At 48.0% G+C, this 14447-nt stretch overlaps 1 protein-coding gene across 3 annotated transcripts; it reads left to right on the plus strand.

Annotated features, from left to right (window-relative positions):
* Nucleotides 1-2323: 2323 nt before the first annotated feature.
* On the plus strand, nt 2324-12172 carry LOC101914298 (casein kinase I-like). Of its 3 annotated transcripts, XM_055809925.1 has the most exons (6): nt 2330-3151; nt 7619-7682; nt 7944-7970; nt 8366-8441; nt 8608-8756; nt 9238-12172. In XM_055809925.1, exons 1-6 carry the CDS (start codon nt 3120-3122, stop codon nt 9244-9246), a joined length of 357 nt encoding a protein of 118 aa, XP_055665900.1. In that variant the 5' UTR covers nt 2330-3119; the 3' UTR covers nt 9247-12172. The 3 variants fall into 3 exon arrangements, with proteins under 3 accessions (XP_055665898.1, XP_055665899.1, XP_055665900.1); XM_055809923.1 differs by lacking the exon at nt 9238-12172 and having other exon boundaries at nt 2324-3151; nt 8608-9230; XM_055809924.1 differs by lacking the exons at nt 7944-7970; nt 9238-12172 and having other exon boundaries at nt 2327-3151; nt 8608-9230.
* Nucleotides 12173-14447: the final 2275 nt, after the last annotated feature.

The raw sequence follows: 14447 nt of genomic DNA on the forward strand, positions 1-14447 counted from the left end.
GCTCTTCCCTGTGCTCAGCCTTTGTGCCGTTTTCCTGGGCAGGGGTCCTGGTCACAGGACTCGGGACCTTTGCTACGGTCCAAGAGCGATTCCAAGGTGAGGAAGAGGTGTACGCGGTTTGAAGACACGTTGCTGAGTTATCTCTGCGGGAGCTCGCGTTCCTCACAGAGGTTATCCCTGGTGAGAAGGCAACTTCACATGGCTACCAGTGCAAAGTGAGAACCACAAACAGAAATCCTTCCTGGCACCTTCTCTGGTGGAGCTGTGCATGGGTGGTGCCGTGGAGCATTTTGGCTGCGGCCGAGTGCAAATGTCAGCTTTGCCCCATCTCACCCCAGAAAGTAGTTAGCACAACTGTTGTGGTGTGCTTCACATGGCTACCAGGGCAAAGTGAGAACCACAAAGAGAAGTGTCCTGGGGCCTGGTTGTGGGCCACAAGTTCCTCTGGGGGGGCCCGTGGTGCTCATTGGTGCTGGAGGGGGGGGCACAGGGGCCTCTGGGGAGGCTTGGAGGGGCCATAGAGTCTTCCCTGCCCCTAGGAAGGCATAGGGGCCTCGGGGGGCGGCACAGTTGCCTCTGGGGGGGCTTGGGAGGCATAGGGGGCTCTGGGGGGGCACAGGGCCTCTGGGGGTTTTGGGGAGCCCATGGGGGCCTTAGTGAGGGCGGCTGGGGGCTTCTGGGGCCTCTGGGGGGGCTCCATGAGGCTAGTTGAGGGCCTGGGGGGGGCATAAGGGCCTCTGGAGGGACTTGGCGGGCAGGTGGGGGGGTACAGGGGCCTCTGGGGGGGCAGTAGTGTTGCTGGGAAGGGACTTAGGTCCTTTAGGTGAGCTGGGGGGTGCAGTGACTATGCAGGGGCCTTGGCAGCGGCTGGGGGGCTGGTTGGAGGGCACAAGGTCCTCTGGAGGGGCTTGGGGGGCGTCTGGGGTGGATGGGAGGCACAGGGGCCTCCTGGGGGAGCCCATGGGGGGGCCATGGGGCTGGGGGGGCCATAGGGCAGCTGTGCCCCCAGCCCGTTCCTCTATACTCCCAGTTCCTGCTGGTGGGTCCACAGAGGGCCCAGGTCGAGCCCCCTCCCCAGGTAAGGGGGGGGCCAGGACGGTGGACACGGTAAGGGGGCCGGGGGCGGCACTGACACACACACCCCAAGCCCCCCCGGCACCGCTGTCCCGGGCGGGGGGGGGGGGGGGGGGGGGGCGTGCGAGCGATCCCCCCCCCGGTGCCTCCCCAGCAGCAAACAGCCCGGGGGGGCTGCCCCACCCCCCTGGAGCAGGCAACTGGTGAGGGGGCGGGGGGGACAGGATGGGGGCTATAGGGGTTAGGAGGGGCTATAGGGGCTATGAGGGAGCAAACCGGGGCTGTAAAGGCTGAGGGGGCAGGGGGGCGGGGGTGCACGGGGGCGCGGGGGGGGCAGGTGGTCGGAGGAGGCAGGGGGGCGGGGGACACGGGGGGGGGCAGGTGGGCGGTGCGGGGGGGGCGCACGGAGTGAGCGGGGGGGGCTCTCCGGGCAGGCACAGATTTGGGGGGGAGGGGGGGGTGGGGGGTGGGCAGAGGGGGGCCGGCGGGAGGAGGCTGGAGGGGCAAGACAGGGGCTATAAGGGGGGGAGGGAGGGGGGGGGAGGGCGGCAGGGGGCGCCACAGGGGCAACCCCCCCCCGGGGCCGTGGGCATGCCCGTGGCCGGCGGCGGGCCCGGCCCGGCCCGGCCCCGGAAGGCGGGTTTAATTTCCGGCCACGCGGCGCCCCGGAGCGGCTGAGGCGGTGCGGGCTTCCCCGGGAGCCTGGAAGGCTTTCGGGCCGGGCCGTGCGGCGGCGCGCTGGGTGAGCGGGCGGGCCCGGGCCTCCCCGTCGGGCAGCGGCCGGCCGGGGGGGACGTGGTGCCGGCGGCGGGCGGGCTGAGGCGGGAGGACGGCCCGGGACCGGCGGGGCTGCCGGCGGTTCTCGTCTCCCCGGCGGTGGCGGTAGTCAGCGGGCTGCTCACGGTGCCGCCTGTTTTTTTTCTCGGAGCTGCGCCGCTACCTCAGCGAGGAGGCGAGGAGCGGCGGCGGGGCCCGGGCGGGGGGTCGGGCCCGCGGCGCCCTGCCGCCCCCCCCGCCGCCTCCGGGTGCCCGGCAGCCGCCGCAGCTCTGCGCGGGGCTTTGTCTTTCCCCCAGCCGCCGGCCGGGGCCGTGGCAGCGGGCTGGGGCCGCAGAGGCCGCATCGGGGCCTGCGGTAACGCTGTCGCAGGGGGGCGGCTCTGGAGCCTCTTCAGCCCCTGCGAGCGGGCACGACAAAAAAGAAAGCCGGCGGCGGAAATTCACCCCACCCCCGCGGCTGCTGTCTTTCTGTACAAAGTATTACAAAGGGCAACAGCCGGGGAGGAATTGGTGGTGCCTCGTGGTTACGCAGCCAGGCCTGCTGGGCGCTTAAACCAGCGCGTCCAGTCGGGCAGTATTATTTTTCTACATTGTAAATGAGCCTGAGGCATAAACCCGCTTACATTTCTGTACGGCAGTGTACTTGGTCAGGGAGCTCAGTCGCACTGACAGAGCTGGCACAGAGTTCCCTTGGGACTCCAGACTTGACTGTCTTGTTGAAAGGCTTGAGAGCCTGCTTTGGAAGTCACTTGGCAAGGCACAGCTTTGCCGTGATTTTGGTACTTGAATTCTGACTGTAATGTCAATGCCATGTGTTAGCCTTTCTCCAGAAGTTATAAAAGCAGAATGAGCGTTAAGAATCTGATTACCTTTTAACTAAATTCAAAACAAAGTTGCGGGATGAAGTGAATGGAAGTCCTTCAAGTCTGACTGGGTATTACTGCTATGCATGTTATCCGCCTGTCTACCGATCGTTCCTGCCTCTTGTTCAGTTGTGGTAATTCCTTTGGGTAATGCGTTGGGGCTCTAGATGTAGTGAATCTTGACTTCCTCCTGACCCCCCGAGGTGTTACCGGTCTTTGCCTTCCTTAATTTTAAAACGGTGTGGGAAGGCTAGAGAGACTGGAAGCCTCGGCTGTTGTGTGTGGAGAAGCTGTCGGCCTTCTAAGAGAGCATGTAGCCAGCAAGCGCATCGTGGTGCTTCGGTACCGAGCTGATACCACAGGCCTCAATCTTTTTGTGAAAAGAGATCACAAGGAAATGTGCTGATGTTGAAGGGGGAGAGGTGGCGGGGGAAGAGGTAGGAGGCAGCTTTCAACCAATTTTAGGCTTAACTCCTGTGTTCCTGAAAATGGTTCTGGGCTTTGAGGGGTTTGCTTTTGGCTTTTTGCCTTAAGCGCGTCTACCTTTCAGGGTAACGCTTTCTTGGAAGTTGGAAACGGTCCTTCTGGGACACCAAACCAAACCCTGTACCTGGGAGGGCCATTTAGCATGCTGCATTGTGCGTTTTATTCCGTCGGTCACTTGACCCTAGCCGTACACGCTCTCCCAGTTTGGCACATTCTTACCCTGCTGGCTGAAAGATTCTGTCTTTTCACTTCCTCAGCTTGTCACAGGCCATAACACTTGTGTGTTCATAGACCGCTTTCCTTGCTTACTGCTTTCAGATTTGAGCATCGATGCCATGGATGTGGCAGGAGAGCAGCAGCTGGACGTAGAGCATAATCTGTTTAAACAACGCTTGGATAAGGCTGGCAATCGTGTGACTCCAGAGGCCGACAGACATGGTAAGATGCTATTCTGCCATTTGTGGATGGATGCTCTCATAGCCTTTCCATCGCCGTATGCCTGCTATGAGGTTCATGGGAACAAGTGATGGCTGAATTCACAGCGTTTTAAACGCCACAAACTCTTGAAGAGTTTATAGGACACAAATCTATTACACTGGCAGATCAGACAAGCTCCTCTGTGTGTGTGTGTGCGTGTGTGTGTGTGTGTGTGTATATATTATACTCGGTACTTTTGCGAGGCAAGTCTCTGCCTGGTCCCTCTGAAATTGGGACAAGGACTCATTGATGCATTTCAGGAGCAAAGCTGCTGAGTGAACAGGCTTTTCCTACTAGGAATCAAGCAGCTGGTCTGGCAAAACTTGACTTTGGTTGCATCTTTAAATCCTGGTAGGCTGGCAGATGGGACGAGCTGGTTAGAGGAAAGAGCCTCTCTCCAGGGAAGGCTCCGCTGACTTGACCCTTAAGCCTAAGCTATCATCTTACTGCGTTTATTTTGCGTGTGTCAATGCATACCTGATAAATATATTTCAGTTGATATATCAATAAGTTACAAGTTGGAGTAAGTGGTCCTTGGCTACATAAAGCTCTACTCTGCATTTTTTTACGTGTTATGACTTACCGTTGTACTTCAGTACAAACCGGGAACGATTCTGGTAGTGTTGCAGTCAAACAGTAATGCTGTCCTGACTTTGCAGTCTGCGTGTCTTCAGAACCTTTGGTCACTGCAGAGTATGAGCAAATGCCTCTTGCTTGCTTGCAGCTGGTACGTGGGATAACACTGCCAGTCCTGATGTGAGAGGAGAGTTCTGGGAACAGAGCGTGTGTTGGGATGTGAAGTCAGTACCATCAGATCTGGATTTTCCAACACCTGTACAAGATGTCTGAGAGGTCCCAGACCACTGAATTTGCCAGAGGGGCTAGCAGGTCCATTGAGCCTTGTGTCTTAATTCTGATTTCCTGAGCTGTGGCTTGGTTGGAGTGTCAAGATGGTGAGTGGGAAACACTTCAGATCTCTTTCATCAAGATGAGCTAAGTGTTGTCTTCTAGCTCCTACGGTACTGGCTTGAGTAGTGTTCCCAGTTGTCAGTACTGCATGTTGTACCTGCGTGAGCACCTGATCTTCTGTGTCTGCCCACCAGTGCTGAAATATCTCTTCCTAGGCATCCGTCCTAACACAGCCTCTCCCTCCACTCTCACCCACATATACATTTTTGGTCAGGCATCCCAGGGTGGAGAAACTGTCGTCTGTTAACCAGACTCGTAACTCCTTTGCTGAAGTGCCCTCGTGTGTTCCATCCTTTGATGCTCCACTACTCTACCAAGGAAAGTGCAGGCTTCTTTCAGACCTTGTTCCCGGCTTCTCCCAAGGTGTGTGCCACGTTGTCACGTGAAGCGGGGGGGAGGCAGCAGCAGTATGCAATCCTCTCAACCCAAGGTGTTTGATCTGTCTGTTAGCACCCCAGGAAAGCAGAGACCCTTGTTCCCGACCAGTCTGTCAGCATCCCAGTACAGGGACCCTTCACTGAAAAGTCCCACTGGATCGAAGGGCAATTCGACTGACTTGTTCAGGGTGGCACACTAGCAGCATTAGGGGGACCCCTCAGCAGGTCTTCCCACTTTGTTTGAATGTGTTACCCGCTGCCGGCAACTGCCAGCGCCCACAAAGGACTCACACCAACAGTTCACGGAATAACACTCTTTATTAATAGGAAATCGTGACAAATTAAGGTTCGTGATTGCCAGTGATAGGGACTGTCTGCAAAAACAAGCTTTGAATTATATACAACTAAACTACATACAACTAAATTATAATCGCTAATAACAGCTAGCATGAGTTAGTTATTTAACATGCATAAAACAAAGTTCTTACCCGATAGGTGTCCCTACGGGGGAGAAGACAGGTTCAGCCCATCGACGGATCCCAGAAGTTCTGATGGAGTCTTCCCTAATTTCTCCCTTCATCTGTCCACTTCTTATACTTCATAGTACATTGCATATTCATTTTCATACACAGGGTTAGTTACAAGTTTCTGGCTTCTAGTACAAATTAGTACGTATCCCCAGATAACACTGCTGAAGTTCTCTGCTAACTACGCATGCTCCTCAGGCGGGGTTTTGCCCTCCTTTGGTGGGGCTGTTTGAGTTGGAGGTTGTGATCTCCCGCTAAGAATAAGGCAATTATCTTTGTCTTATTTTCAACTAATTTTCTGTTGATGTCAGTGGATTGCAACACCTTATCATCCCGTTTCCTCTCGTAGCCAGAACTTTCCTCACTTGAAGGTTTCTTTCTGCGTAACTTAGGTAACAGCATTGTTTTCACTACCTGTTCTTTGTTTCTCATCCTCCCCAAGGCTGACTACCTTGGTGAGAAGTCCCTGCATAACAACTGTAGAGAGTGAGTCAGCTTGACCTAGCTTTGTGAACACTGAATCAGAGTTGGGTAATCGAGGAGTTTAGACAATCCCCCCCCCCCCCCCCCCCCACCCCCTCTTTGGACTTATTTCAGTCCAGGACCAGTCCATTTCCATCACATTTAGGCAGAGCTTGAGTGACTTTAGTCATGCATATTGTTGTTACTAACTGGTGTTGTGTGCCCAGTGAGGTGTAGTAGTACCTTGGAGGCAGGCAGCTTTGAGGTGGAGGTGTGTGTTAGTATTACAATGCGATTATTTCAGCTGAGGAAAGTAATTTCACCATAATGGTTGGCTCAGCCACAGACATCTCCTGGATTCTTCATGTGACAACTGGTGTGCAGCTTATCAGCTGTGTGGTGCCATCTGGTTCCCTTTCCTGCAGGGAGCACGACAGCCTGGCCGTGGTGTCTCCACTCCGCACTGTCCTCCGTCACCACTATCGGCATGCGCTGAGCTGCCAGGAGGTGTTGCTTAGGGCACTGTGGTGATACGGATTCTGTGCATGCCAGCCATCCTGAAGGCCATAGCTGTATTTTACCCTAAAAAAGCTTTCCGTAATGCTACGCTTCTGTTAGGACACAATTTTGTCGAATTCCCCCCCCCCTCAAGGTGATTTTCCCACACACCTGCAGGCAGCAGGACTAATGTCATCTCCTTTTGCCTGCCTGGGCTTGGACTAAAATCCCTTCCCTGACTATTCTTTAGCTCTTCCAGCCTTTGAGCCTTCCCTTGGGCCTGGTTGATAGCCCTTTGCCATTTCACCCTGTTCACAGCCAGCGTGAGTCTAGGTACTGAATATCTCAAAGAATTTCAGTTACACGATAAACCTGCTTTTTTGTAAATTAATTTTAGCATTTTAATTGCTTTCAAAGGGAGCTTTGTGGAATCCTGTCCACATGGTGACCTAGCATAAGCAATGATGGAAAGATGCATCAGATGTGACCTCTGTGTCAGCTCAGTGTGCCTCAGACTGCATTTGGCACTCCGTGGCATGCTGCGCAGCTCCAGAAATTCATGCTAGGGAAAAAATGGGCAAAAATAAGTCACATAGAAACATGAGTTAGGAAGAAATGCTATAAATTAGGTATTTGTGTTGATTTGAGACAGTTGATCTTGCTTGTGGATCTTTGGGGTGTGAACTTGATGCTGAATGGCTCGTTTTTCATTTGACATGCATTGAATTATTTTAAAAGAGATAGAAGAGAAGCTTATGAAATAGAATAGGTTATTGAGCCTTCCTAAAATGCTCACAACAATTATGTATAAAGCCAAAGTGAAGGATGATGGAATAAAATTCTGTGCTTTATAAGTAAATGCAGTACAGTTAAACCTGATCCCCGGGCAGGGTCCTAGTTATTTCTGTTCTTAAAATCCAAAAGAAGTTTAGGAAGTCTTAGAGGTTAGTATTGTGGGAAATAAATGGCTCTTCCACAAAAAATTCCACGTAAGCAAGGCTCTTTGAACAATTCTTTTTGAAATCTGTTCTAACTACAGCCAGTTAGCAGTTTAATGTTGAAATGTATACTTGCTCTCCTATAAAGCAGTATTTCATTTGCATTTCAGTGCTGTGAGTCTTGACAAATTTAGGAAGAGCCCAAGGGAAATTTTTCATCCTGAGATACAAAAGGTAGGAGGTGACTTCTTTTTTTGTTTGTTTGGTTGTGGCTTTTTATTATTTTCTGGAAAAATAAGTTGTTACATATAAATGCTAGTGGTTTGTTTCTTTCGGTAGCAGGATAATAATGAGGAGCAGGGTTACAGTTACAAAATAAGCTGTCTTTATCAGTTGAACTGGCTACTTTGAAATTAAACAAATACATGAATACCTTACACGGGGGGTTGTGCTGTCTTCAGTACCAGTGTGCTAAAGATACTGTTTTGTTTACAGGATTTATTGGCTCTTGAAGAGCAAGAGGTAAATGTAAACTTTTCACTCCTAGCACTTACTTAGTGTCTTATAACAACTTAGATATCAATTGCTTATTGCAGTAAAAAAAAGTGGTATTTCTGTGCAAATATGAGATCAAAAATCATTTTAAGCACCGGCATAATATATCGTATTAATGGATGAGCAACTTAGTAATATCATAAAATTCATAATCTGTGATCAAAAGTGAATTATTAGGTATCTTCAAAAGTGAATTATTAGGTATCTGCTACTTGAACATGCAATGGAGCTGGTATGAAGTGTATATTCCCGTGTGTAGGACGTATACAAAAGATGTATAAAAAAGTCCTTGGAGGAAACATTATTTTAGGTCTTTTGTTTGATTGTCTGTTTATCCTATAATATTTGGTTTTATTTCTCAGGGACCTGTGAATTTTAAATTTGGAGTCCTTTATGCTAAGGATGGGCAGCTTACAGATGATGAAATGTTCAGCGATGGTGAGTTTTTCACCTTTTTCTCGGCTGACGGTTGCATAAAATATTGAGCTTCACTGTGAGTACAAACATTCACTGTCGTGACCCTCTTAGAATTCATCTTAGGAGCCTTGAAGATTTGTATATAAATCAAATTGTTACACTGAATAAACTGTTTCTTTTTCTCTAGTGTGCGTTCCCACAATTAAGTGGTGTGGAGCTGAAGGGGACTACAATGTAATGGTGATGGAGCCGTTTGGACCGAGTCTTGAAGATCTCTTCAGTTTTTGTTCAAGGAAATTTAGTCTCGAAACAGTCCTATTACTTGCTGACCAAATGGTAGGAACCTGCTTTGTTGATCTTGACGGTGCAGTATGTTGGAATATTCAGATTCCTTGAGAGATCAGAACCAAATACGTTGCTTCTGTAATTTAGGGGTGAATAGGCCTGTATCATTAAAGACTCAAAATTGGTTTTGTTTCTCTTAAATACAAAGCGCCCCATCTAAAGTGATTACAAAGTCTTGATTTTTAAAAAGCAGACTTGCACTGTTTGCAAACCATTTGTTGCACTGCTCAAAGACAAAAGAAATTCGCCCGAGAAAGTTTTGGGAAACAAACATAAAATAGACACGGGGAAAGAGCTGGAGAGGTTTATGTATTGTCTATCGAATTATATTCTCTTTAATGCCCTTACATTTTACAATAAAAAGTTTCATTACCTCTTTTATCATTAAGACAACGTTGCTAGTGTTTTTATAAGGAAAAAAGTGTATGCCTAGTCTCTCTCGAGTGATTTCTTTTTTTTCCTCTTTATCTAGATTAGTTGAATTGAATATGTTCACTCTGAGAACTTCATCCACCGAGATGTGAAGCCAGACAACTTCTTAATGGGCCTTGGGAAGAAAGGCAATCTTGTCTACATAATAGACTCTGGTTTAGCAAAGAAGTATCGAGACTCTCAAACTCACCAACATATTCCATATCGTGAAAATAAAAACTCAACAGGAACTGACTGTTATGCATCCATCAACACTCATCTTGGAATCGGCAAGCTGGAGAAAGCAATACATAGAAACTTTAAAAGTGTTGATGCACATAATTTTAGCACAAGTAGATGTTGCTTTAATGAGGCATAGAGTATGATCCTTATTTATGGCACTTAACAGTGCAGTGTGCTTGGCCTCTTATCTCTTGATTGGGTGGGAATTGGTCAGATTGTAATTCTCAGGAATTAGCACGTTTTTTTAATAATTGCAAGGGTGATAGGCTTTTTCTTGTACTGGATGAGTTTATCATGGGCATAGTAACTCTCAGCTTTCTCTTGTTTTTCAAAGGGTTTTTATGATGGTCTTGTTGCACAGTCTTTTGTTTTTCCAGTACTCCTAATGAGTCCACTTTTTTATACTGTTGTAGAGCAATCTCGCAGGGATGACTTGGAGTCCTTGGGCTATGTACTGATGTATTTTAACCTGGGCTCCCTCCCCTGGCAGGGACTGAAAGCAGCAACAAAGAGGCAGAAATAGGAACGTATCAGTGAAAAGAAAATGTTTACACCCGTTGCGGTTTTGTGTAAAAGGATATTCTTGTAAGTTACTTTTCCGCGGCACTAGGCTTACGTGTTCATGGTTTAGTGGGATTTCTTTTTGCTTTACACTGAATTCTACCAGTCTTTTTACTTGTCCCTCTCTTTTTTCCTTTTTTTTTTTTTTCTAAATTCCCCCAACCCCGCCCATGGTTGGGCGTGTCTGTGATAAAGATACTGTGCTTTGAAGACTGGGATCTTTCTGTTGATAGACCATTTCTAATTATCCTTTGTCTTAACTATTAGTAAACAATCATTGAGGTGCCCTCAATTCAAAGGGTAGCTTAGTACATCTGATTTGCACTGTGTTGTGTGTGCATGTGTTGGTGTTGGCTGGATAACTCTTGACGGCAAACAGCATTTTGAGAAACTACCCATTTCTTCATATGGGTGGGTACTGTTTCTTGAATTAATTAGATTGCATAGTCAGATGCACATATTGCAGTTGTTTCACTTGAGAATTGTCGTTCCAGGTTCATGTAGTTTGGCCTGCTGATGGTCAGCATCTGTGAGAGGTGTAAGAAACCCTCCTATATCCTAGCATCGTGCTTCAAAGCTTTTCTGTTTCTCAGTTTGGTATTCACGCCACAGTAATAATGAGGTGGTTTTGAGCCCTGCAAAATGGTACTTAAATCGATTTTAAAACTTGTTAATGTTAGCTGCCATCGGGGAATATTGTTGATCTTTCACAAAGAGTGCTGTCTCTATTCTGTCCACGCTCTTGGCTTCAGCAGCTAGGTATGACAATGGGAACTATGGTTTCTGTCATGGTTGTGTGAAAACTTACTGTCTTCGATGTGTTTTAACTGTCCCTTCATAGGTGTTCCTTTACATTCATTAACTGTGTTTTTTCTCTGGGGTTAACAGGCAGGAAAGACTAATCAACTTTTCTTGTGCTCTTCGTTAGAATTTCTTTCTTAACATAAATTACTAATATATAATTTCAGCCAGAAAGACTTGAGCTTGTTAGAGAAAATTTGCTTTTCACTTTCCCAGTTCTTGCTTACTCCATAGCAGGTGAGATGCCTCAAATTGTTACAAGTTTTCATAGCTTGTGCTCTTACTGTGTTCATAATGTTAAAGTAATTCTTCCATAATCAAAACGCATCCTTAGATGTTAACCAGGTTACCAATTAAAGTCATGGTTTTCCCATTATCTTTATACCTTGTTCTTAGTCAGGAAAACTTCAAGTATCCAGGTCACATGGCAAGGTTACTAAGGAGAATTTTGATTGGCTAAGTGTAAGACTATAGAAAATCATTCATACCGCTTCTTACCAGGAGAACAGTAAAGAACAGCAGCTGTTTGTCCATACCCATTCCAAGTGTGTTAGTTTCCTTGGTAAGTCTTAAGTAAATGTGCTGCTGCTGTTCCTGTTTCAGGAAGTGCTTAGACCATACTCCTGGTAGAAAGCAAAGTTTGCTATGCAGATCTACTGATGTCTTATGTTAAGGACTACGGTTTTTATTTATAACTTGATAAATCAGTTGTTATTTTATTTGGATGCCTTCGTTTGCTAAGGCAGTGCTGCATCTGCGATCCCCACCTTTCGTCGTCTAGAGGAAGGGCTACTGCCTGTTGAACTCTGGGCAATGGAGATCTGCAGAAGTTACTCAAATAATGAAAGCTGCTTACTTCTAGGTAGAGTTCTTAAAGATGACTCTGCATTTTTATCTTTTTTTTAAAAATGAGTTCTGATTAGTTCGGTCTGAAACTGAAAACTAAGGCTGGGAATGTAGCTAATATGAATGAAAATTCTCTTATGGAAAATACATTTCTCCCAGAGAAATTTAATACTCTTAGAAAAATGGTAATTGGTAAGGATAGCAAAGTGTCACGTATATTCCCTACCTCCAAGGTATTGTCCACACAGTACCTAAATTTTTCTCATTAGAAAGGCTAGTGCTTTGTAACGCTAAGTAATGAGGGTTTATTGGAGTAACAGCTAGCACGTCTACAAAATGGTTCATGAGACTTCAGTGTTTATAAGGAAATTATGTAAATTCAATGTCACACATTATTCGGTAGTTCTCCTGATTATGTGGAAGCGAATGCAACAGCTACAAACCTGCAAGTTGTGAGATGTTTGACAGTGATAAACGTTAGTGAGAGTTGAGCAGTCAGGTAAAGCCTATTCATATAAAATGGGCGTTACTGCAGTACTCCAAAACCCGATTAGGATGATGAAGTGGAGCCCATTGTCTCGTATGTGGGAACTGTATCTGTGGTAAGCAATGGTTGAGGAGGCTTTAGGTGTAATGGTGGAGGGGTTGGTGTGATGTCATAATGAAAGGGAGTAACTTCATCCTTGAATCTATGTGTGGTATAGTAATGAACAGAAATTGAGACATTATTTCATGTCATTAATGAGACAGATGCTGGAATATTATGCTTAGTTCAGTTCTCAGAATCTTAAGTTCTTGGAAAACTGTATGTAACACAGAGAAGAGGCATAAAAGTTGAGCTTGGGAAAACAGGTACAATGTAAGAGTTTCAAATCTCCGTCTTTCAGTTTGTCTGAAAGGTAAGAGATCATCTTAAGTTAGTTGGTGTAGTATTTTATAAATTGATTTTAACAGGAACTGACATTTATGCAAAAGACATATGTGAAGAACCTATTGCTTAACACTAAAACCATTCACATTTAAAAAAAAGTGAAACTGAGGTCTAAGTGAAGGCAGTTAGCCACTGGAACAACTTCTAAAAAAGTAGAACATCTGTCCCCTTTGCTTTTGCATCAAAACTGGATTCATTTCTAGGTGGTGTATTCAGGTCTAAATTAAGCCTAAGTTACAGGTCTCTGAACTACAGCGCAGAGAAACCCTCCATAGACAGCATTCTCAAATGAGAAATAAATGCACATATGACATTAGGCATTATATGTTGGTGATGTGGTAATGCGATGGCTGTTTAACAATGATCCTTCCTCATCAGGAGAAACAGGATTTCTCTTGTTTGGAGATGCACAGCTTTGAGGTCGACCCATTTCTTCAGCCAGCTTACATTTTTCTGGACTCTTCAACTTCAGCTATGGCAATTAATCTAAAAAGTAAGCATCATATCTTTCCCTTTTCACATACGCAAATACAATTTTTAAAAAACACTGAAACAACCAAAGCAAAGCGAAGCCAGATACCGTTAATGATATTCACAGAGGAGGAATGTATCACTTAGTCCTCAGAGCAGACTTCAGGGGACAGAAACAGCAAACAATCGTTACCAGTATTTATCCTAGCTAGTGCTAGCCAAGTGGGAACGCCACATTCTGTAAGAGTATTTGGTGATACCAAGGGTCTGCTAAATGGCATTTTTGCTTCCTCCTTTCATCCAATTCAGTCACCATAATTCAGAAAAACCTGCTCAGCTGTTTTTCTTTCTCAGCATTTGTTATTATTGATTCCATTCCTATAATAAACTGTGCAGTCTGTTAGATAGATTGGCTGCAGTACCCAATTTTTTGTCGCCAGGTGGCAGCAGCGCCCCACCAGCCCTGTGCTGAGCACTGGCCGGGCGAGCACTGGGCCGGGTCTCAGCCCAGTTTACACCACCGGGCCCCGGGAGTGCTCGCTGCGGCTGCGGGGTGCCCTTCCCCCTGCCCTTTGCCCACTCGCAGCCCGGGCATTCACACTTATTGCCTCCGTATGCAAAAGCATCTACGTGCCTCAAGCATTTCAGTCCTTTGCGTATGATGCGCTGTGTTTTGCTGTGGGAAATAGGGGTGCATTTGCTCTGTTTGCATTTGGAAGCATCTGTTGGTAACAGCAAATTTAAATATATATTTTTTTAAATAGAGATTTTGCAGGAGTGCACTTTTTGAGTAGGACAAAGCGAGTGGTGTGAATGTGGCTTAGGAAAAGCTCAACAAGGTTTTCCCCTGCACAAGTAAGCCATTATGAGCTGTTGCACGATTTAACCTCTTGAGTTCACAGCCCTTCCCTGTGATGGGAAAGTGAGCCGTTACCGGAATGAAGGGGTGCAGAGTACGTGGCAGGGCTGGAAGGTGGAACAAGGGAGCGGGTCTTTCCTCCTCCTGCCTCCCTCTCTCTCCCCTCCGTACTCCGGCAGCGGGTACCCTCCCGCAAGGAGTTGCTTTTTGCTCCGTCGCCGTGCCAGCCGGTCGGAGGGGCAGCTCGGCTGCTCTCGGCAGGGCGTCTGTAAGCAAGTGCAGCGCCTTGCAGGGCGGAGTCAGCGGCGGGCCGGGGGGCTGTGACACCGAGCGGCAGCTGCTCTCGGCCAGCAGCTTCCCCTCGGGACCGAGCCCCCCCAGGCAGCCGCTGTGGGCACAGCCCGCACCCCGCGGGCGGCCCCCGCAGAGCCCCGGGGCCGGCAGGCTGAGGGGAGCCCGCGGCGGCACCGAGCCCCGGCCCGGCGCGGAACGGCAGCCCAGCCCCTCCTCGGCCGGCTCCGGGCCGCGCTGCCCGGCGGGGCGGGGCCATGGGGCCGGG

Source organism: Falco peregrinus, chromosome 7, assembly GCF_023634155.1.
Source record: "Falco peregrinus isolate bFalPer1 chromosome 7, bFalPer1.pri, whole genome shotgun sequence".
In the NCBI taxonomy this organism is placed as follows: domain Eukaryota; kingdom Metazoa; phylum Chordata; class Aves; order Falconiformes; family Falconidae; genus Falco; species Falco peregrinus.